The 23,242-nt window shown below is 52.1% G+C and overlaps 5 protein-coding genes across 5 annotated transcripts; 2 read left to right on the top strand and 3 right to left on the bottom strand.

Moving 5' to 3' along the window:
* Positions 1 to 1,085: 1,085 nt before the first annotated feature.
* MAA_04266 (rRNA-processing protein UTP23) lies at positions 1,086 to 2,117 on the bottom strand (the record flags this gene model as incomplete). The annotated part of the gene is made up of 3 exons (XM_007822264.2): positions 1,086 to 1,822; positions 1,885 to 1,974; positions 2,030 to 2,117. 3 exons carry the CDS (start codon positions 2,115 to 2,117, stop codon positions 1,086 to 1,088), a joined length of 915 nt encoding a protein of 304 aa, XP_007820455.2.
* Positions 2,118 to 2,614: 497 nt separating this feature from the next.
* Positions 2,615 to 3,906, bottom strand: MAA_04267 (rRNA-processing protein UTP23; the record flags this gene model as incomplete). The annotated part of the gene is made up of 3 exons (XM_007822265.2): positions 2,615 to 2,667; positions 2,740 to 3,419; positions 3,476 to 3,906. The coding sequence occupies 3 exons, from the start codon at positions 3,904 to 3,906 to the stop codon at positions 2,615 to 2,617; spliced, it is 1,164 nt and encodes a 387-aa protein (XP_007820456.2).
* Positions 3,907 to 10,124: 6,218 nt separating this feature from the next.
* Positions 10,125 to 13,677, top strand: MAA_04268 (SKG3 protein; the record flags this gene model as incomplete). The annotated part of the gene is made up of 4 exons (XM_007822266.1): positions 10,125 to 10,515; positions 10,621 to 10,778; positions 10,863 to 11,867; positions 11,953 to 13,677. 4 exons carry the CDS (start codon positions 10,125 to 10,127, stop codon positions 13,675 to 13,677), a joined length of 3,279 nt encoding a protein of 1,092 aa, XP_007820457.1.
* Positions 13,678 to 15,760: 2,083 nt separating this feature from the next.
* On the top strand, positions 15,761 to 19,472 carry MAA_04269 (Serine/threonine-protein kinase, active site protein; the record flags this gene model as incomplete). The annotated part of the gene is made up of 3 exons (XM_007822267.1): positions 15,761 to 15,785; positions 15,880 to 16,901; positions 16,959 to 19,472. The coding sequence occupies 3 exons, from the start codon at positions 15,761 to 15,763 to the stop codon at positions 19,470 to 19,472; spliced, it is 3,561 nt and encodes a 1,186-aa protein (XP_007820458.1).
* Positions 19,473 to 20,013: 541 nt separating this feature from the next.
* Positions 20,014 to 23,099, bottom strand: MAA_11214 (Ankyrin repeat-containing domain protein; the record flags this gene model as incomplete). Its single annotated transcript, XM_011413194.1, has 3 exons — positions 20,014 to 20,156; positions 20,209 to 21,646; positions 21,699 to 23,099. 3 exons carry the CDS (start codon positions 23,097 to 23,099, stop codon positions 20,014 to 20,016), a joined length of 2,982 nt encoding a protein of 993 aa, XP_011411496.1.
* Between the last annotated feature and the right edge of the window lie 143 nt (positions 23,100 to 23,242).

The raw sequence follows: 23,242 nt of genomic DNA, 5'->3' as shown, positions 1-23,242 counted from the left end.
CTATCAATTGATGCCAAATAAAGGGAAAGAAAAGAAGGGAAAAGAAACATTGAAAGAAAAAGTCCAGAGGACCATGTCGGTTCCCTTTCCATTCCACCAGACATCCGGCTGAAGCTCGCAGGGCCTGGGCAACTGGGGAGCCACTGGCCATCGGCTGCTCACTGCGGGCCGCGTCAAATGACTGTGCGGTCAAGCTGGTGCAATAGGCGGGGCCAGGGACGCACTGCCCCTAGTCCTGGACTGTTGGTGTCTGGCCGTCAAAGGACCTGGATGCTGTCAAGAATGCGCTAACTGCTGCAGGGTGACGGCACCAGTTGACCCTTGACAACCAAATTTGATGTGGGTGCCGGAAATTGGGGCCGGATTCAACCACTGTGACACCACATCGCCACCCGCCCTGACTGACATGGACAGACGAGACTGACAGAAGACTCAAAGAGTATCTCCTCTAAACCAGCTTCAGAGTACGAGTGCGATAACCAGTCGCCTTTAATAAGTTAACAGCGGTACTACTAGTTCGCAGCAACTCCGACCACACCTCCTCTTCCGCAAATGGGACTGGCCAGGGTATCCTGCCGCCTGTCAACCGCTCAAGTGGTGTCAACGCAATCTGCCCCCTTTTCCCACCAACACTGCACCGCCGCTCATCATCGCCACAGGTCTAGCCGAACTAGGGACTGCACGCTTTACTCCGTACTACAAACCGGATATAATTGCTTCCTTTCTTCAATAACCAATCACCACTTTGCAAAAAAATACTGAAATTTTCCACCCTCGAAGCACATGCTGTGAAGTCTCAACAGTGAGGTTATATTCAACCTACACGTACCTTTCATAACCGCAGCTGTATATATATGTACCGGACTTCTTTTGCCGGGGGGAGTATTTGATTAAAGTCATCAGATCCCATGGAGATTGAGAAACCATCTTCTTTTATTTTGACTGGCCACGCCTGCAAAATGCTCACTTTTATGTTGGCATGTCCAATACCAAATGCACGAAACCGTCTTCCAACACCAGCCCCTATCAACACCGTAAACCGTAGCTACACAATATAATTCCCCTTTTCAGTGTCTTCCATGATTTCAGTCTTCATCGGTATTTGAAACAGTCTGGGGTACATTGCCCTCGCCCGAGCCCTCTTCGCCTGCCGAGGTAGCATTCGTTGACTCGGATTTTCTCTTTCTCTTCCGCTTGGCCGGCGCTTCGTCCAATTTTTCCTCCGTCTCAGCCGTCGTCTTTGGTTTTCTCGTCCCATCCGGCTGCTTTTTAGCTTTCTTCTTCACCGACAAGGGATTGGGCCCCTTCGGACCAGGGCGCTTTGACTTCTTCTTCACCGGCGGCTTCGGCTCGGCGCCAGTTGCCATCATATTTCCATGGTCGCCATCAGTTTTACCATCGTCATCTTGTTCGTCGCCATTGTCCCTTTCTGCTCTCTTTCTCTTGCCGACTGTTGGCTTCAGTCCCGCCCTAAACTTGCTACGCTCTTCTCGGGCTCGAAGTTGAGCGCTCTCATCGGACATTGGCTCCATAATCATGACACTTCTCTTGATGTATATTAAAGGCACTCCTCGGACTCCGCGTAGCATGCGCCGTAAATCCAAGTTCTGGCTTGCCACGACATATCGGTGCTTATTTTCGCCCGTATCCTTGGGATCTATGACAGACTGAAGGCACTCCAGCGTACTCAACGGCTCGGGGTACTCATCGGGGTGATGGCCGCAACGTCGTCTCTCGCAAGTCTTGGCTACCTCGATAGCCTCGCTGATACCAGGTTCATTCTTCCGCGCGTAGAGCTTCCTAATTTCGCATTGTGTAATCACTGAAATTTGGTCAGGGAGCTAAAACGAGTGGCCTAAGGATGAACGAAAAGAGGGCGCATACTTGGCTTGACTTTTCCATGGGCTGTTCTTTGTAATGCTGGTTCTAATTCCATTTTGAACCGGCAGGAATCTTGGACCATTTCGGCGTCCACTGGGCACAATGTTAGCAAGTGGTTGAGACGAGAAGCTGAACCACGTTGACCTACCTAGAACTTGGTACGGCTCCCGAAAACCAAAGGTCATACAGTATCGCTCCATGAGCTTGCGATACTGTTTGGATCGTTTCCCCCTCATGTTTGACGGATACAAGACACACAATTGGAAATGGCGATATGGGTTAGTGCGGTGAAATCACAAAGCGTATCTGGACTCTGCTGCAGAGACTCTTCGTGAGCTCTCCAGAATAAATTTCTTATCGGCGGCGGACCCAAGGGTCTGCACGTGCGATAAGGCAGGAGCCGCCAACCCCAATCCTGGCCAAGCGCAAAAGCCGGCCGAGATCATTGACAGCCCCACACTGATGGACTCCAGGGTCGGTGGTGCACCCATTATTACTTGCTAACAAGGCACGGAGTATTAAACAATGATAAACAATGAAAGCTTGTAGTCCAAGCCAGAAGCTTTCAATAATTCGAGAAGTAGCAGTGCCGATATCGCTCAAGTTCAAGTCCATAGCCCAGAGAAGAACTTTCGCCGACTAGATAAATAGATGCCAGAGTTGGTCACAATGACTCAATAATTCATTGCGTGCATTCACCAGACAAAATCCAATGCAGATAGTTCCGTCATCATCACTTGTTCTCAACACACAAGGCAGCAACCACACTAATATCATCCAGCTTCCCTGTAGGTAATGTATCGTAAGTACATGTATTGTTAGGGGTATCGGAATAAAGGGTAAAACAAAGAAACATACCTCCTTCACTGGCCAAACCTTCTTCAATAGCCTGTTCCATAAATGGAGACTCTGCAAACGGATCCATCGCAATCACTCTGGCTGCAGCGACGAGCTCTTCCGCTGCCACCTTCATCCCGCCATTGCGGCCACCTATTCTGTCTTCTTTCAACCCTCCTCCTTTTTCCGACTCCCAGCTTCTGATGCTCTTTACAACCGACTCAACGATTTCATGCTCCCATAAATTATCAATGACGCCGTCGCTCATCGCTAGTACCACATCTCCAACTTCCAAATCTATAGTATCCACGACAGCATTGTCCTTGGGTGTATCGGGGCTATTGGTGCCAAGCTGCCTGGGACAGTCGAACCAATGCCACTGTTCCTTGGTCTTGAAAATAACCTCCTTGTTCCGCGGGCGAAGGACCATGACTTGGCAGTCTCCGAGGTTTGTGACGAGCAGCAGTGGCAATGGATTTACTGACGGGTTGTCACTCGAGGCTCTATAGTGCAATTGGGCGCCGCATGCAGTGGTTGTTCCTTGCCAATCGAGAGAGACGGTGGCATCAAGTGTCCGCTCATACGCATACTGGAGCATAGACTTGGGATCGGGTGTATGTGGTGTACCGGCGGACAGGGATCGAAGGACGTCTTCTTCGACAGCTGCCACCCAAAAATGTAAGATTAATCGCGACCACAGACTGCAGCAATGTATTAGTTTCATGAACTCTGTGAGAGGGCGGGGCAAGGATCTTACCCAGCATGGCCGCGTGGTCGCATCGCCCAGGCCCCGACCCCATCGTTCGCGCAGATAAAGAAATCGCTCGCATAGACGGCATCATCTCCATTTGTTAGGCCCTTTATGAGTTCTCCATTCACAAATGCCCCCCTTCGATCGCGACTTCGATGATGGGTGCTTAGAGGATCGGAGAAGGATGCCGACGGAGGCGACGTGAAGGGCGGGGGGAAGGGTCTCGGTTGCCGCTTAGCGAATAACCCAATGCCCGTTTCGAATCGAAAAGGCAATTTCGACAGCTTCTTTTGTCGATCAGACGTCCCTGGGGATGAATCTGCCGAGAATCGTCTTTCATAACGGCCCCGCCATAGCGGGTCTTGAAGCTGGCGCTGTCGCGGTCGCGATAAAGATCTCGAAATGGCCACGGGCGTTGGAAAGTGTGACGTGCGCATTCCAACTATGGAACTCCAGCGTTGACCCGGTTGGGTCGCTCACCGCGGCCTCTGCGGCAATCTCTGTCGGTCGATGTCGATGTGTTGACACATCCAAGAATTAGTATTCGTCTGGTGGTTCGTCGTCGTGTTGGAGGTTGTAGAATGTCCGCACGTGACGACGCGATTGGTCGAGTCAGGCCTTCCGTCAGTCAGCCCAGCAACCACGTTTGAAGTTGTCCTTCGGACAGCCCTGGAAAGGTGCTTTCAGTGTCGAATAGAATACAGCACGTTCCGCGCGAGGTTTGTTGAGGGGAAGTTACCAACTGGGCTTGTCTGACGACTTGTTCTGTTAAGATTAACCCGTGTCCGCATTACCAGCGGAGTCTTCCGAGTGGCACGATTGTCAGATGCAACTCCGAAATGTGCAGCTTTGATGCATCGACTTGACGACATGATGTTCCCGACTCCCGACTATAACATGCCTACATATGGGATTGGCGTAAGACGGACACCCAAAAAGGAAAAAAAGAAAAAGAAAAAAGAAGTCTTCCACTATAGTTACCTACCTAGTAGGTATATTATTTTCCAAGGAAAAAAAAAAAACAGACTACCCTATCCCACGATGAACCTATGTTTCAAGAGCCATGCAGATAAGCCAGCTTTCTCGCGAAGGGTATCGTTATGTTTTCATTCAACATAGCAGGTATCGCTCTGACGTGTGGCGGTATTTACAATGCGCAATGTTCGTGTGTTGAAGTCCTGAGAAGCACACAGCAGCCCACTGGCGCACTTTGAAGCCGACATACTGAGATGTTGACTATCAGTTCGCAATACTACCTAGGTACCTAGGTAGTTAATAGGTGACGCGGAACCCATACCCGGCATGGTCCAATGCAAGCCATCATCCTATACAGTCTGATTGTGCAGGCAAGGGCAGCAGCCATCTCAGACTGGCAACTAGCATAAGGGTTAAAGGCGACATGATGCAGCCCATGGCGTATTGAGCGTATGGTGACGATGACAAACAATTCACCAAACTTGGCATTGGCGCCGACACTGCCCTGCAACCCGGCGCATGTGGCGATGACGTCAAATGAGTACCTAGATAGGTAGTTGGTCCATCACCGGCACCAACCGCCCGCCCCTTCCTTTCCAACTTGACTGTGACTACCCCGTACTCCGTACTCGGTGGGCTGACAGCAAATCAAGTGATGACGGTCTGTGAGCATTTCAATGTTCGCGAATCGCAATACATGGCTGGTTCTGCGACAGGCTGGTGTCAGAGGACGCGCCAGAGAGTACTCCGTAGCCCTGATTTGCCTCCACATGCACAACGAGCCGACTTGGAAGCACCAGACGTCTTACTTTACTCCGTAAATTCGAGAAATTACCTGTTCCTGCACATGTGGGCATGGCGCCAACACCGTGCAGAATGTTTGGTATTGCCCAGCACCAGACTATTGATTGCATCGAGCATGACAAGAACTCATCATCATCAGTCCCAGCAACGGGCGGCCTTGGCCAGCCGCCGAGATTCCAAAGGCCAAGCGCATAGTCTCTTTCCCCGCCTGCAGCTGCCGTCGATTTGGAAGAATGGGACCAGACATCTGGAGTGCCGCGCAAGCTTTGCAACACAGTCAGTTGGTTGACTTGACCGCCTGGGCAGCCAGCCCTTCAGCCCCCAGGTGCCCAGCCCCCTGCTTCTGCCTGGCCTCTCAAGTGCTCGTATCCGCAATTTGTACTGGAGTCACGCCTCTGCGCACAGCACCGCTGCTAAGCTGAACCAGACCGCCGGCGTATCGCCCAGCAGGGGCATAATGGTGCGCTTGGCGCTTGGCTCTTGGCCCCAGTCTTGGCTTGGCCGGCTCACGGCAGTGTCTGGAAGTTGCAATATCCAGACAATTCCGGCCGGGGCGGCCAAGCGATGTCTGGTCGTCGAAACACGCACATCTGGACACTGTGTTTGTTTCCGCTCTACGCTGGGAGGTGAGCATGTTCGAAGGGGGGGCTGGTTTGGCGATTTGTCCACGCAATGTCACAGTTTGGGACTTGGCAGTGCTAGCATCTGCAGGTCAATTGCGCGAACAATTCAAGGCATGCCAAGCGGATTGGGGTTCCGTAACACAGAGAGAATATTGACCAGAGATCTGGTGGCCGAGTCGTCCTCACCCCTGCCCGAGCCAACTCATTGCATGCCGTTGGCCTCGTCGTAACACGGGGGAAATCATCATGTATTACTCCGTCCATAGCAACGCTCTCTTTAATCACGGACAATTGGCGGCTACTCCGTGGTGCTACTGACTGGTCAAAGTGGCCACAGAACACCCGACAAGCTGGCGTCGTCTCATGGTCTCATGGTCTGCGTACAGTACTCCGTACACAACATGTAGTACGGAGCACTCGAAGAGATGAAAAGCAACGGAGACGCCGGAAATACCTAATGCAACAAGACGTCCGGAGTACCTGGCAGCAAGTGGACAGGAAAATGCTTTACGTATTATTGCTGCAGCACACATACCTTGATTGACTGATGAAACAGTTCAGATATGTACACGTTGGAAACAACCGCTGGTGGAACTTGGGATTCGCACCATCTGCGAACATTTGAAGCGGCAGGCTATTATTAAACCCACCGTCACCCACAAGGCCCCATGTCTTTCTTGGCCCAGCCTGTGTATCATGCACCATTGGCGCCGAGGGCTTGGTGGTTCGTACCCTCTCACGCTCCCAACGAGTGAGCAGGAAAACCGCCGAGGTGCATCTGATGATAGGCACGCGGACCCAGCAGATGGGCGGTGGCTTAGTCGAAGCCCAGCCGCCGACTACATCGAGTCTGGATAGCCGGGCTGATGATGCTCTGGATTGGCGACGAGTCTGCGAGGAGACAAGGCGCACGGCAGGGTGTAGGATGGGCCCTACCGAGTCTGGAGCGCCGTGACTCGGCCTCGTCGGGATGGAAGGGGGATCATGAGACGCCTCAGACACGAGACGCTCAACTGGCATCGCTGGGCGACAACGCGCAGGATGGGATGGGACGGGATGGGGATGAAGATGGGGGATAGACGTGCGCTTTTATTTAGAAGCGCCTGGCCCCCTCCCCATGGGACGGCATCTCGGGCTGTTTGAATTTTTCGTTTCGAGATGGCTCACTGCCGCCGTTTACGTGCATTTTGTTCCCCAAGGGCCGTCGCCCGGGTGTAGAGTCTGGTACAATTACGCAGCAGGCCAGAGTATCTTGCCGATCGAGGCTAGTCATTCCTGCATAGAGCTCGTCTCGTTTGGCGCCATCGAAAAAAAAAAAAAAACAACCATTATATACACCTACAGCCTCCCGTGTTAAAGTTTCACGCCTAATTTCTCCCCTCTCAGCCGTTCTGGGTGACGTTGGCTGTGACGCTTCAACAAGGTTCAAACCAATAAGCTCGGCCGCAGCCTCAACGATTTCCTTGGAGTCGAGGCATCTGCGAATCTAGGGCCGACAGGTTGTGCCGCCCGCCCGCCAGATCGCACTCCGATGATCGACCATTGAACCGCGTGGAATATTGTACAACAAAAAAGCCTGTTTGGCGGGCCTCTCATTACGTCGTTGGCTTGCCATCCTTTTGTGTGGCGGCAGCACCATCGCAACCCCGGCTGCGTGTACTTGACGTGGACGACTCTGACCTTGACGATTTACTGTTACCAGGCTCTTCACTCGGGCCTTTGACCTCTTCTTTGAGAACAAAAGCCCAAGTCATCACATAGCAACCGCATTTGGCGCCCGCGGCCCCGAGCCAAATAGGCCGCATAATAGCGTGCAAGCCCGTCGCATTTTCTGTCGCGCAAAGTGCAAGGGCTCCAACAAAGCGAAATTCGAGTCTTTCGTCTATGTGCAGGCTAATTTTGGACATTGCCTTTTTATCTTGCTATACGAGCCCTTTAGCTTGACCGCGTTGCCTTGAACTGCCTTGGATGCAGGCTGGAAAGGAAAGCTAAACAAAAGGAACCTTTTTAAAAGCGAAGCTACAGCCCAGCATCTAAGTACGTTCTTTAGCTTCTTTTGGTAAGTGCCAGGACATCTGGATTTATTCTTTCATTCATGTCTTTTTATTCTCCTGCCCTTTTCTTTCCCATGTGTTTTTCTCTCTCTATTCCCCCCTTGGATATTTCGCAACCGCCTCTTGGCACCAATACTTACATCGAGCACCAGACGACGACATCGACGCAAAAACAAAAAGAGGAAAAAAAAAAAAAGGCTTGGCTTCGTCACCTCGGGCCTATCATGCATGCAAGCTACTCAAGTGGCCTCCGACTGTTCCGCGCACACCACCCTACCGGCCTTTAGCTACTTAATTACTTATTAAGTTGGCACAGCGTGCCGTTGTGAAGGACGACTTGACTCGACCTACGGAAAGCGAGCCGGTTTCCTTGCTCTCCTCCAGGCCTTGATTTTCGACCGCGTCGCCATCTCGCTTCAGAGGACGACTATCACGACTGCCACTACCTCCAAGAATCGCCCACCGCACTGGTTGGGCTGGCTTCATTTTTTTTTCTTCCCCTTCTTGTTTGTTTTCCTTGTCTTGGAACGCTGCCGAGCCTTGTTTCCAAAGTAATAGTCCCGACTTGGACGGACCTGAGACCAAGACTGCGCGAAGACCCGGCCTGGCCTAGACCACAAATAACAGCTCCGACTTGGCGACGCAGCCACTGACGACGACGCAGCAACGAGACGGAGCCTTTTCAAAGAGCAATTCCCACCAGCCTTAGAACCCATTGCGGCGATTTCGTTTCATTATCTGGACGGCTGTCCTTTGACCTTCCGGCAAACAATTTGCTCTGCTCTGCGCTGCGCTGCACTGCACTGCCCGAAGGGTCCGGCGCATTCACAAGTGCGCAACTTGACCGAGTTGACCGGTCCACCTCCGGGGTATCTTCCCTTCTCTCCCGTCTGGTGATTGCGGCAAGCCTGGGTAGGGGCAGCAATCAAGCAAGATGGGGCGCAATCGAGGTTTGTGCACCCTCTCCTAGTTTGTCACTCATGTCCAATCCCTTCAATTGAGCCCAATCCACAAGTCGCCAAGCCGACAGCGCCGGCCATGGAGACAAGGCCCGGCGAGGCAATCTGCAGTGCGCAGTGCGCAGTGCGCCGCAGTCTGCAGTCCATCGATATTACTTTACTAGTCTTCAGTCTCCAGGGCCGAGCCCACACAGCCCAAACCCAAGCACAGCACAGTCCAGATTATTACCTGTCAACTCAGGTATTTCAACAAGCCAAGGGCTGGTTGCAGTACATGCCTCTAGTCGTAGGTGGTACACACGCGCACTTGTATGTGCACATGCACGCATTATTGTCTCCCCCAGGTCCCCCAGCCCTCAGTCCGGCCAGTTCTTCAGCCCACATCGGTCGCATTGTGGCCCCGAATTTGTCACTTGCCCCCGACCATGACGACCATGACGCCCACGACGGGCCATGACGGCCACAACGGCCAGGGCTGCGCGCAAGGACGCTGTCCGCAATGCACCCCTGTCCCCACGCATGATGCCCAATCTGGCGCAATCTGGACGCATGCTGGTCACCTCGTTCACATTCAGCATGCGAGCATTCTGTTCCTGTCGGGCGCTGTCCTGGTTCGGCGTCTCTTGTCCCACCGGAACAGCCGTCAGCCGTCATGAGAGCCCGCCCAGGACGCCCAGGGCTGGGGAGGCCAGTTCAATGCTACGGCACCCGAGCCAGGCCCAGCCGCTAGTCGGCTTGGTCGCTTCGGCGAGCTGCGGCCAATGGTGCCGGTGATGTGCCAATAATGCCGGACCAGACCAGTTGGCCAGACTGGACTGGACCCTTCAATGTCCCCCCCCTCTGGGCAGTGCTGGCGGAATCCGGGCGTCGCGCACTTGACAGTTCCATCAATGTTGCCTTGTGTTCCAGGTCCGTCTGATCGCTGGCCATTCATTGAGGCGTCGCGGATGCACAGCACTTGAGCACACGACGGACATCTGGAGGGCCGAGAATCGTCACCCAGGGACCGTCCCATCCCAAGCGCACATGTGCATGCATTGCGGAGGACCAGTCCACTTGCAATATTAAGTTCAATGTTGGCTGTGCTTCATCCACCCCTGGTACTGGTATTACTTGTACCTGGCCGCTTGCCCTTCTCTCGCCCGCCTTCTGCACCACGTCCCATCCTCTCGTTCAATTTGATGCTGCATGTGCTGACTCCTGCGTCAATCGACGTCGCCTCTGAACAGTTCTGTCTTTTATGTCCCACTTCTCCGCTGGCGCAAAGACCCCTTCGCCATCATCGTCGCCCCCCAACGACCTCTCCGTGAGCCTCAAGAAGAAGCAGCACCACGTTTCCGACCCTTTCCCTCAACTAGATCGCAACATCGACGCGGTACGCCGACCCGTCACGCCGCCATCACGGCCGGACTATGGAACTCCGCCAGAAGGCTCTCCAAACGATACTCCTCCCCGACGTCAGCGCAGTTCATCGCGACCACTGTCCATGGTTCAGACCTACCAGCCGCCCGTCATGGACATTAACGAAGACACCATTCCTGAGCTCCAGCCCATCTTTACACTGCTGAATAGCCACTCCAACAAACTGTATCAAGAAGGATACTTTTTGAAACTTGACGATCAAAACACACGTACGGGAACACACCTCCCCTCTCCGCCGCCGCCCCCAGCCCAACACATTGGACAGGCTTGGTGGCGCCGAGACCAGAACGGTTGACTAACTAATTGTTGCACAGAGGGCAAACCGAATACGGACCGAACATGGACCGAATGTTTTGCACAGCTTGTCGGCACAGTCTTGTCGTTGTGGGATGCCGCCGAACTTGATGCGGCCGGCGAGGACGGCGAGGTCCTGCCAAAGTTTATCAATCTCACGGATGCTTCAATCAAGATGGTACGTTGGCCTCGGTCGTGGGAGTGCCCAAATTTCGAGCCCATTCCGAACACCCATTCGTCTAACATGTACGCTGCGGTATAGATCGAATCACTCCCTACTCGTTCCAACGATGAGCAGCCGTTACAAAACATTTTGAGCATATCTACTGCGGGCAGAAATCGATATCTTCTCCACTTCAACTCACACCACTCTCTGATTCAGTGGACGGCAGGAATTCGTCTTGCCATGTTCGAGCACTCAACCTTGCAGGAGGCTTACACCGGCGCCTTGATTGCGGCCAAGGGAAAATCACTAAACAACATCAATGTGATCATGGAGAGATCACGTATGAAGTCGGAGCAGTGGGTCAGAGTTCGCTTCGGTGCCGGTGTGCCGTGGCGTCGCTGCTGGTGTGTTATTTCCCCCCCGGATGAGAAGGAATACCAGAAGCAACAGAAGGAACTCAAGAAGAGGTCTGCCTATGACCGGTCTCACGTCCCTGTTCTCAAGGGAGATATCAAATTCTATGATTCCAGAAAGGACGGGAAAAAGCAAAAGAAGTCTCAACCAATTGCCACCATTACCGATGCATACTCTGCCTATGCGATTTACCCCCAGGCAAAATCTTTGATTGACGCTTCAACCCTGCTCAAGATTGAAGGCCGTGTTACCGTCCACTCTGATCCGCCTTCATCTACTGAGGGCTTCATCTTCATTATGCCCGAGGTTCATCCGGCCGTCAGCGGTTTTGAGATGCTGCTTCGTTTCTTATTCCCTACGTGGGACTCCTTTGGTCTGTATGGCAGACCCGGCAGATTGGTTGCAAGCGTTCTTGACCCACGATCGCTCATGTTTGCCATGCCCAAACACAAGCGCTACGGATATCTTGAGATACTCGATGTTTCGACGTTGATTCTCGACGAAGGCAGTACGTCATGGTCAGAACGAGAGTGGCGCAAGCGACTGAAGGACGCCACCGGGACACGAATGAATGCACTGGAAGACGGTTCTAGATCCCATTCTCGTAGTGCGAGTCGTTCCAGTGCAAGACTAAGCTTTGGCAGTGGAGGTAGACCCAAGGTTGGGTTTGCCGATGATGGCAACTTGGTATGCCTTAAATCTCATGCACCGTCATTAGCGCGCATCGTTACCCCTGCTTCTACGGGTCTTTCATACTAACGTAGGCAAGCAGCTGCAGCCGGGTCGTGAGCCTCAGCATATGCGTAACGTATCAGACCCAAATCTGGGTGGTACGCAACGACATGATGCTGGAGCTGGCGGCTCACCACCACGGCACCAGCCCCCCCTTCGTGGAGGCCCTCCCGGTCAAATGATTCACGAGCCTGCAAGCTCTGACGAAGAGCTAGGCGCATCTCCGCCCCCTCCAATGCACAATCTGGAAGCCATGAGAAGTCTCCAGACTCCTGAGCCGGTTTCAAGCCCTCCAGCCTTCAGTCATGGATCGCAAGCTAGACCCACCAGCAACCCGTATCACTCCCCTGAGCTCCGACGAGCGAATAGTCGGCTGTCAAGCTCGACACTTGCCCAGATGGCCACGGCTGGTGGCATGGAAACCGACACGCAGGGTGGTCGTTCACCAGCCAACTACAGAGATGGTGAGGATGGTGCGCTCTACGGACCCGCGGGATACTCGCATGACCATTCACTGGGAACTTACGCTAATTCTGGAACCCTTGATGCAGCCCCGAACCCAGGAGGTCAAGGACAACTACCTGCCACGAACCTGCCGGCCCCAACCCTTCCAAACCTTGAGATTCCGAACCATCGATCAAGGGGCCCCGTGGGACCCATGGGGCCGCCCAGTCCCCACGGCCAGAATCCCAATTCACGTCCTGGCACCTCGGAAGGACGTCGATCGCCCTACCCTCCAGGACCAGGCCCGTCACGATCACCTAATCCTCCGCAGCAAGGCTTCCGACCAGACCAAGCTCGATCTCCTCATGGTCCCCCAGGACCGCCTGGGCCTTATGGGCGCGGGCGACCCCCTCCAGGTCAAGGACCGCCAAACGGTCCCCCTGGCCAGTATGGTAACTATCGACCTGCACCAGGCGGGCCGCCACCGCCTGGTGGCCCCGGGGGTGGCCGGGGCGGTCCTCCCGGCAATCCCCATCGAAAACCAGTCCCACGACAGACCAACAGCATCACTCCCGATCACATCATTGATCACTATACCTCTGACCCGTATCGCGGCCCTGTACCTGGATATGATTCAAGGCCGGCCCCGCCCTCTCACAACCAAGGACTCGGATTTGACGGTTCAAATGGAAACCGCGACGAAGATCGACCTCGTGCTGGCGTGTTGAAGACTGTAGGGGGTGGAGAGCCTCCGTTGCAGAAGAATTCGGAATTCAGTATCCCAGATGTCAATTTTGGCCCTACCGTTAATTATGGTGCGTCGGCGGTGCCGCGAAAACAAGTCCCAGGACCTGTCGAACCTTCAATGCGCAGTCAACCGCCAGGCTACTACTCGGAGCCGAATTCGAATGCTCACGCGCCTCGGCCAGGTCATGGGAGACAGGAACCCGTGGACTCTGGCCAAAGAACTATGGCCTGGCAGCCCGCGGGTACCTATACTACATCGGGATCAGGACCAGGAGCAAGAGCGATGACACCAGAACAGTACGTCCAACATCGAGCCGCAGCAAACTCGCCACAGTACGGCGGTAATCTCGGAGTTGGAGGACCTGGAGCTATGGGTGTCAGGACCCCTAGCCCTCAACCGCCATATCCTGGCGCTGGACGCGGAGCCAGTGGCCCGCCTCCACCTCTTCATGGAGGCCCTGGAGGCAATCCTTCTCGACCTCTCGGCCCTCCGTCATCTGGCTTACCTCCACAGGGACAATACAACCAGGGTCAAGTCCCTAGCCATGCTCCATATCAGGGTCAGGCCTTTTAAGCTGGCCAGTATCACCGAGGTGAAATGAAGAAAGAGATAACCGAATAACGAATGTTGCATGAGCAGGCTGCTGGGCTTTTTTTTGTTTGGCAGTGACTGCTTTATCCAGTGTGTTACATAAAATTAATGGGCGACGCGACACGCGCCATTGGATGCATATCACAAGACGGGCGTTTTTCTTTGTTCACGAATTTGGAGGATTGGGTCGATTTTAGCATTGGCAACAATGCAAACTAGCGCGTTGGGAAAAGGCGTATACCACGTTCCGGCCTGTTTATCGTGGCTGATACTGTACTCTTTGTTTCTATAGCTTTACTATTCTCTGTCTATTCTTGGTTTGACGTGGAGGGCCTTGATTAAAGTTGAAGGCTTTGCTAGACTGACATGGCGGAATCAGCAGCCTCTGTTTTGTCACCTTTCTTCAAAGATTAGGAACAAAAAGTAGAAGGGGAAGGGAGAATATGGTATTGTTGTTAACAGAGCCCAAATAACCTAACCGGGGGGGTCTGGAGGACCAAAAGCTGGCACTCATTAGGCATTCTTATCTCATTTTCATAGAACCTACTTGGAATAGACGTTGACCCGGGAGGACTTTTCCGGATGCTAAAAAAATGAAGAATAAGAAGAAAAAGAGGATGGCACGATTGCAGGAGTGAATCCTAAATTCCTAATGGTTGGTTATGACCACATCTTGTTGAAGATGTTGATGTCCATACGCATTACTGCGTCGGATGATGTGAAAGCAATTAGCTCGAGGTATTGGTCATGACGAAATGCCACCTTGTGGCACCTTGTGGGGGAATCTTGAGTAGAAAACCCAGAGATGCTCTGTCAGAGCTCTCCGGCCAGATGAACGAATAGTTGACATGCAAAACACCCAACGATGCGACTTGGGCACATGGATTGGCCACGAATTAATTGGTGATGGCCAGGCCAGGCCAGGCTGGGATATGGATGGGTCCATGTCAGGCGAGTCTGGTCGTCTGGTTGCTGCTGTGTGGAGGGGGTCCGAACCGCCAATCGCCACTGCCTGGTGCTTCCGAGTTGGGGCATGCCGCGGTCACACCCCAGCGAGTATGTACTTGAGTATGGAGTATGTTGCTGAGGGCTCGTCTCGTGCCGCCGCGGGACGGGGAGCGTGACCCGAGTCCGCACTGGGGAGGTTTTGTTAGGGCCTCGAGGAAGGAAGGGTTGACCGAAGGACCAGAACGGGCACTTGACCTGTTGGTTGGTTGGCTGTAGTACATTGGATTCTGGGATGATACGGAGTACGTCCGTAGTTGACCCCATTCGAGGTGGTTTGTGGCCCGAATTACACGTTAGAGGAACGTCCTCCAAGGCGTCTTCGTCTGGTCCTCCCTTGGGGCGGCATTGGACTCAAGTCAAGTCATTGTGATGGTGTTTCCATTTATACATATATTTTGTGCCTGGCTGGCCAGGGGCTGGTGACCGGATCGGAGCTTGATGTTTTTTTGGACGCTGGTTGCCGCAGATGCGTCCAGTCGCTCCTTCCACTTCGAGTCCCCCGCCATGGGGTCTGTCGACGGGTGGTTGCCCTGGCGGACCAGGTCGACCCCGCCAAGCCAAAGGCAACAGTCGTAAAGTTGAGAGCCCAGCTATGGCAGCCTGTCACAAGTCCAACGCGTTGGTAACGTCCGGCATCGATGATCCCTGCTTTTCAACATTTCTCCCCCCATGTAGGCATATCGACTGCTACGATTGTCTTCTTTTTTCTTTTCTTTTTTTGTCCCTTTTCGCCTTGCTCCGATCCAGCTGCCTCTTTTTTTTTTTCCTGACGAAAGCTAGTGCCTGGCCATGCAGAGTTCTGTCGTTATTCTCTCTCGCAACTACAGCTATACGTATTCCCTACGCCTGTAGTGGCCGATTCCCTCGCCTGTTCGACAACGGGCACTGTTGCATCTTGCCCTGCGACGTCGACGTCTCACAGAGTTGAGCTTGCGGCTGCCATCTTCACATTGCCTCGCCGGCGGCTGCACAACCCTACACAGCCCGATTTCCACGCCTCAAACAAAAAAAAGTTGACGCTGCTTTTGCCGTCGGGTCCCGAGTAGGGTCGCTTCCAATGGACGGCGATGAGCCTACACAAGGTATGGTTGACCCGAGTTAATCAGAGATCTATTCCTGGTCCTGGTAGGGAGCATATCTTTGGCTGACAGCTTGACCTCTTCTTCTGTTTTCCAGCGACCCAAAATGTCCTCGATCCGCGACGCATAGGGAAGCAGAACTCTGGCTTCTCCGACGAAGACGTTTCTGACATCATTTGCGTCCTGTACCCGCACTCCGAGTCGGCACGAGAAGAAGTCCAGAGACTAGCTAAAGAAGACTCTCCGTATATTATTGGCAAGAACGAGGCGGATGATGTCGAGCCAGACTATGAATTGGAGGACCATGCGAGCCGGTTCGAGTCGCATCCTGTCAGCCACGGAAACTACGCCATCATCTTGAGGCTTTCGTCTCCCGTCAAGAGCCCCTCTTCTGGATTCGCTTTTGGCAGAAACAGTGCTAGGTGTGATGTTGTTTTTGTCAACGATCCCTTGCGCCGGATTAGCAATGTCCATTTCCGCATCTATGTCAACGAGTATGGAAGTGTCATGATTGAGGACCAATCAACCAACGGCACTTTTGTCGATAGACAACTCCTTACACGTCACCCCAAGGACAAGTCGGCACCGGCAAACAAGTGGGTGCTGGGTTCTGGGAATCTCATCCGAATTGTGTTGCATAGCGAGACTCTGGACTTGACGTTCCGTGTCAGGATACCTCGTCGTGATGACGATTATGACCGTGCATACCTCAACAAGGTCAATGAGTATTTTATCCACCACGGCTTGCACCCGGCGAGCGGCGAAATACCGGGTATCAATTCTAATACCAAGACCAACCCTGGGCCCGTTGACCTCTTCAAAGCGCCTGGAGGGCCGCAGGCAAACAGGGTAGCATTCGAGGCGAGTCCATCTCCTCGCCTGTCTCCTAAGCGAAAGGACTCTCATGGTGTGATACGCAATGAGTGGAAGGGCTCCGGGAAATACAACCGCATAGGCATGATTGGTAAGGGAGCTTTTGCAGTGGTGTATAAGGTGACATCAAAATATGACGGACTGCCCTATGCCGCAAAGGAGCTTGAGAAGCGACGATTTATCAAAAATGGTGTCCTTGATCAAAAAGTTGAGAATGAGATGAAGATTATGCAGCGCGTGAATCATGTAAGTCCACCGCCTCTTTGTGTCTCGTCAGAGAATGAGCTAATAGCAAATTGTTAGCCCAATATTGTGCGTTATATTGAGAATTTTGATTGGGAGGATCGCTTATTGATTATTATCATGGAGTACATCCCTCACGGTGATCTTGGCAAGACTATTTCCGACTTGGGCGCATTTACTGTGGAAACGACACAAACCATGTCAAAGCAATTACTCAGTGCCTTGGGCTATTTACACGCCAATAATATTACCCATCGGGATGTTAAGCCAGACAATATTCTCATCCAATCCATGGATCCCCTGGTGGTTAAGCTCACCGACTTTGGATTATCTAAAATGGTTGATACGGCAGAAACATTCTTACGCACGTTTTGCGGAACTCTGCTGTATTGTGCACCCGAAGTGTACACAGAGTATGCCGAGTATGATGACAATGGAGTCCGAAGCCGAGGCAAGAAGATGCGCCGTGTGCCTGGACAGAGATATAACCATGCGGTGGACATCTGGTCTCTTGGAGGTGTGCTGTTTTACTCACTGACCGGCGCACCACCTTACCCCGTCAAATCCGGCATCAGCTACTCAGAATTACTGCACAAGATTATGACAACGAATTTGGACACCTTGCCCCTCCAAAGATTTGCCGTATCTGGAGCCGGCATTGACTTCATTCAGCGAATGCTTCAGAGGCGGCCCGAGAATCGCTCAACTATAATCGAGCTTGAAAGCCATCCCTGGCTTTGTGGCTTCGGCACCACTGTACAGGCTTCCCAGTCTTATGATGAGATCACGGATGATGAAGAGTATCCGTCACAACTTGAACAACTAGTTGCGTATGATAATGACAGAGTGAGCGACTCAATGAGCGATATTTCAGACAAGGAAAACGGTTACATGGATCATGGTGCACAACCACGCTTGTTTGGAGAGGTTGGTGTTTCTGCCATAGGCTCCTCTGGTGTTATTCCTGAAGATTATCCTAATCTGCCCGACCAGAACAGCATGGGTGCCACAGACATTCTGGACTCTCATGAGGACGAAGCCTACGACTCAGGAGACTCGGACACAATCAAGGCAAAGACTCGGCGTGCGTATCAACACAACACCACGTCGATATACCCAAACCAGTCCGCAGACCAGCTCCAAAGTCTGGTAGAAAACGTAGCTTCACAGAGTCTTGGAGGCAATGCTTCAGTCATTCAAGAACCGGGTGCGTCGCAACGGCTGTCCTTTGCCGTGGACCCCAATTCGAGTAAGAGAAAGCCACCATCGCCCGGTACTAGCGAGGAATATGACGAGAACACACCTCCCGGGAAACCTATCATAAAGAGATTGAAATCGGAGGGAAGCCCTGAGGATCAATCTCCCGAAATGCTAGAGGAATATAGACTTTTGGTGCGAATGCCGCAAGTAACAAGACTTAATTCTGGCAGGCAAATCGACTACCCTGTTAGTAAGATGGTGTGGTGGCAGCAAGACAGGAAGACTTGGCATTTGCGATATCCCGAAATGACACAGCGCCAACATGATGCTTTCAGACAAGCGGCAAAGGAAGGGGGCGAGGAGTTTGGCCCTGGCAAGACGGCCCTCTGGGATCTGGCAATGAAATACTTTGCTCCTGAACCTAGGCCAGAGGGCAGAAACGGCCAATCTGCAATATCTCTACCCGTCGGACTAAGGCGAGAAGATAGTAGGATGGTTGACGATCCGGTGGAATTCCCGCCAACAGCGGCGCCAATCGAGTCGTCCTCAATACCCGATACCTGCCCTCCCGATACGAAAATCGTTGTGCCAGTTCAAGAGAGCCTGTTAACGAACAGAGCGCTTGCATTAGTGGACACTGATGCCTCTTCTTGTGTCCAAGGAATCACATTCCCAATCACCGACTCATTAGTGTCGTTTGGCAGAGGTCCAGATAACACGGAGAGCTTCAAGGAAAAGCAAGAACCCCGAGTGCCAAAGTACGCCTTCAAAATCATGCTGTGGAAAGATGGTTTCGATCCGTCAAGGCATTCTACAGCAGGAGATCAGCCATGGTGCAAGGAAGCTTCGCAAGAGGATGCCCAATATCACTTTTGGATATCTACCAAGGCCACTCTGGGCCTCAAGATCAATGGGTACAACTTGGCATCATCAGACCCCAAGAACCCGGGTGGTCCGTCTCAATACTGGGCCAAGATTTACAACGGCGACTCTCTCATGATTTGGGGCGGGCAGGATCCTAGGAATCAAACCAGACTCACATTCAGATGTTTCTGGGGAGGATCCTCGATTACACGCCCCGTAGAAAGACAACAGTTGGAGCTGGCCAGTCCCCAAGTAGCCGCGAAGCTAGACGCTGTGTGTCAGCGAACCGAGAAGCGAGTTCGGGACGCTACAGAACGAAAGCGCAAGTCTGATGAGGCCAGTGCGGATATTGCGGAACGATCGCGGCAAGTGGATCGCGAGCGAGAACGTAGCCGTTTGTTTGAACAGAAGAGACTGGAGGCCGTTGAATTTTGGGCCGCGAGACCAGCTCTTTCCAGGAAGGGTTCTCCTGCTACTGGGCCTGCTAGCACCTCAACGAGGATATACTAGGCGCGAAATGCTAACTCGAGTCTCGATAAAATACCATGACCTGCGGGGCGGTAAGAAATGATCCTGGGGAAGGGTTCGCGAGGCTTTTACTTTCATTTAATACTCTATACCATGTTGGAGCTGGGCCATGTATGGCGAATCAATATTTTTTCTTTTTTTCCCAGGTAGGGATGTATGCGAGGATATGATCATTCAATAGCATCATGAACAAAGACAAATCTGGATTATAGAAATCTAAAACTGAATACAAACAATTTAGGGCAAGACCTTGTGGCTTCGTGGTTGAATGGTGTGGGCAAGAATGCTGGGCGTTCAGAGCCCGCCCAAGATCCCTCACTATTATTGCCTCTAGGCCACTCTTCTGATCCGCGAGTTTGCGGATTACTCGTCGTGCTGTGCATGTTCAAATGCTCAAAGCTACCGTGATTATTCGTCGTTTATACATCCGACAGAAGCAACTTGATAACAAACACTACATTCGGCGATTGCCAGCTAGGCGTCCAACAGGTCTGAACTAAAACACCGTGAGCAAGACTTGCCATTATTGCGTAATTGCGCTCATAGGCTCGGTGACTTCCGAGAAGGACACAGTAGGGTCAATATCGATACGTTCTGCTAAGCAATTATTATCCTCTTCGGTCTCGGGCTCCCACGATGAGGAGGAGTCGTTTGGAATGTGAAACTCTATATGATTGTCAGATACTAGTACCATGGCGCAAGGGCTTAGGAAACTCACCAAGCAGCTTTGTTGGCTGGACAGGCGACGAAGGCGGCGAAGCTGGCTCCTCAATTATAGGCTCTGGTACACCATCGTGAAAGTGCCGGTCATAGGGTCTTGGGTTCTGGGTACTCGCCCCCCTGTTGCTCTTCCAGTCCCACGTGCTGCAAAAATCGCTGTTCGTGGCATTGTGGATTGGGCGACTTCGGGGCTTGTAGTATGGATTATCGATAGAGCGGGAATAATCTGTGAAGACGGAGCGGGCGTATGCTGTCTCATTGGGGATGTGTGGTTTGAACTTGTTTGTAGGCTTGCTGGCGTTTGAACCTGAAGAAAAGGACGGGGTGGTTGAATTTCTATGACCTGGCTGAGAGTATTCGCCCGTACCGATTTGCGAGCTGTTTTCTTCCCACTCGGCGCTCGGCGCCGGCCTATTGTTCTCTGTTGCATCTGGACTTCTGGTTCCTGACCGATTAGAGCCTGTCCGGCCAAATTGAAACATACTGAAGTGAGACCGTTTGGGACTGTAGTCTGGCCCAAACGCCCCTCGAGATGACCGAAATTGGGGCGTTTCAGGCTTTTCAGTAGCCCCAGTGCGAGTTTCAGATTTATCTTCTTCTCCATTGCTGAATGTTGTAGTATAATGAGAGTATTCAATGTCGGCAAGTGGCGACTTTTGCCGAATCGCCTGGCCAGAACCACAGCCACTATCCTTGTTGTTCTTTCCGAAGACGCCCTTTGAGAACTTGGACGGTTCATGGAAGGGGCCTTGATGAGGAAGATCTTGTGGATTATACTGCGGACTCTCCCTTGTCATCTTAGAGTGTTGTCCGCTGCTGTCGATAGGGAGATCGCATTGTATAGTTCTCTCACCCGACGAATTGGAGGACTGTAAAGCTGCAGTGCGTTCATAGATGACACCCGGACTCTGCATCGGAGCTAATTTCTGGTCCGCCGTTCCAACCCTTTCCCTACTGCTCTTCCTGTCACTCCTTTCTCGGTATTGCTTGGAGAAAGTTTCATCGCCTAAACTTTCAACACGGCTGTGGCTCCGGAGAGACGTTCTATTTTCAGAAACGGAGTCCATCTCCTCAACATACGGGGCATGATACTCCCCTTGAATAACCGAATGATGAGTTTTTCGTCGGTGCTCGCCGTTGATGTGCGGTGCCGGTTCTCTTTGTGCTCGACGCTGGGCCGAGCCTGATCTACGTCCGGGATAAAAGGGGGACGATTCAGCAGGGCTGACCGGAGCAGATGAACTTTTTGCAATCGATGCTTGGCCAAGGCGGAGCTTCGCTGCGTTTCTTGACTTCGATGTTTTGACACCAATTTCCTCTGGCGGTAAGTCTGAATTGCAATGTGGTGAGCCGTGTCTAAATAAGTCAGCAACAGTGGAGGAAGCAGTATCTGCAACACTGCCATCGTGCTCCGGAGGTCGAATCGACTGTGCTGTCTGCCACGTTGTGAGATTGGTTTTTCCTTAGTGTACATGGGCCAAGACTTACCAATTCGAGAACTGAAATATCGTCCAAATCTTCCTTTACCCTTACTTCGGCAGTACATTTTCCGCAGTAGTTTGGTAGAAGGAGGAGCCCAGGTTTGGGTTTGTGTTTCTTCTGGAAAGCCTTGGATCGAACTTTTCCACAACCAAAGCAAAAGTGATGTTTATCCATTTGTCCTTTCTGAAGCGTTACCTCTCGACATGATGAGCAAAAATTCAAAACAGGTTTAGGCCATATGTCAATGGGGTGCTTTTCATGAAAATTTCGAGATCGGACACTGCCACAACAGGAACACAAATGGTGCCTTATTGTACAGGACGGGCTTTTCTCCCTCAGATGGGCAATTGACAAAGTGCGATCTCTGCCACCTTGAGGCACAGAAGGAAAATGAGCCTCTATTGCGACTTCATCATTGACTGGGGCTGGGGCCACATTCTCTTTATCCACAATAGGTTCTGTAGATTTCATTGCGTCGGCGGGTATTTCTGCTGTATTCAATGAGCTCTGCTGCACGCCTTTTGTTTTACGTGCCACTACCGAGTCTAGAATATTATTGAGCTGGCTTTGGGTATTTTGATAGTCTTTGTGAAGATGTGAGTCTGTGGGCTCTTTCAGAAGCTCTCGTCGAAGACGATCCAACTTGAGTTGAAGTTCTTGAAGTTCTTGTAGCTCTTGGAAATAAGAACCTAGAGAATAAGACGAAGCATCTTGATTCCTTTTCGGGGTTGGAGTTGCGAGGGGGTCTTTTTGCTGGTGGAAAAGATATGTTGGCACATAATGTGGCAGGAAAGTCGGAAGCTGTTGCTGCGAATATAGAAGCGGTGGCTGCGATGTCTTGTTGGGTGCAGCTTGTTGAGCATTTGAATTGATCCAGCTGGGGGAAGACGATGATTTCTGGCTTCCTTGTAACCCATTTGCTGTTGATAAATATGTCGATGGAGACGTTGAAGTGGAACTAGGTTCTTTGTCTTTGGGTGTTGACGTGGGAGAGGGCTGTTTGTAATCCCGAGTCGTGTTTTTGAGTTTTCGAGAGCCTTTGATCTTCTTGGACAAGGTGCTCCGCTGAGATTTTAACGACGAACTTCGGCTCTGGGTATGCTGTCTCTTTCTCGACGCGGACTTGGGTATCGGCGAGACTAAATGATCTAGCCCTTTATTCCTAGATTTTATGGTGATCCCGTGTATGGACGATTGGTCGGAGCTATCATAGGACTCAAATTCAACTTGGGCATTATCACTCGTGGCATCGGAGTCCGAGTCGTAGCGAGAAGATGGTTTTGGTTTGACCGTTTCGGAGGCACGTTCGAGATCCCTTCGAGAAGGTAGCCCAAATGCCGTTGATAACAGGTCAATTTCTGGTTCGGACGAAGTCGATGAGTACCATCGCTTCCATCTGTGACCCATTATAACAGACCGAAGACAGGCTGCGTGTAGTAGTACCAGTCATACGGCGTTGATGAGTGTAGAGCAAGGGGAAAATGCTGCAAATTATCATGGCTGCAGAGAGAGCGCGTGGACAAAAGTGTGAAGTTGGTGTGCAGTTGAAA

This window comes from Metarhizium robertsii (genome assembly GCF_000187425.2).
Source record: "Metarhizium robertsii ARSEF 23 chromosome Unknown MAA_Scf_5, whole genome shotgun sequence".
Lineage (NCBI taxonomy): Eukaryota > Fungi > Ascomycota > Sordariomycetes > Hypocreales > Clavicipitaceae > Metarhizium > Metarhizium robertsii.
Note: the sequence above shows the minus strand (reverse complement) of the source record. Positions and strands in the feature narration are given on the sequence as shown.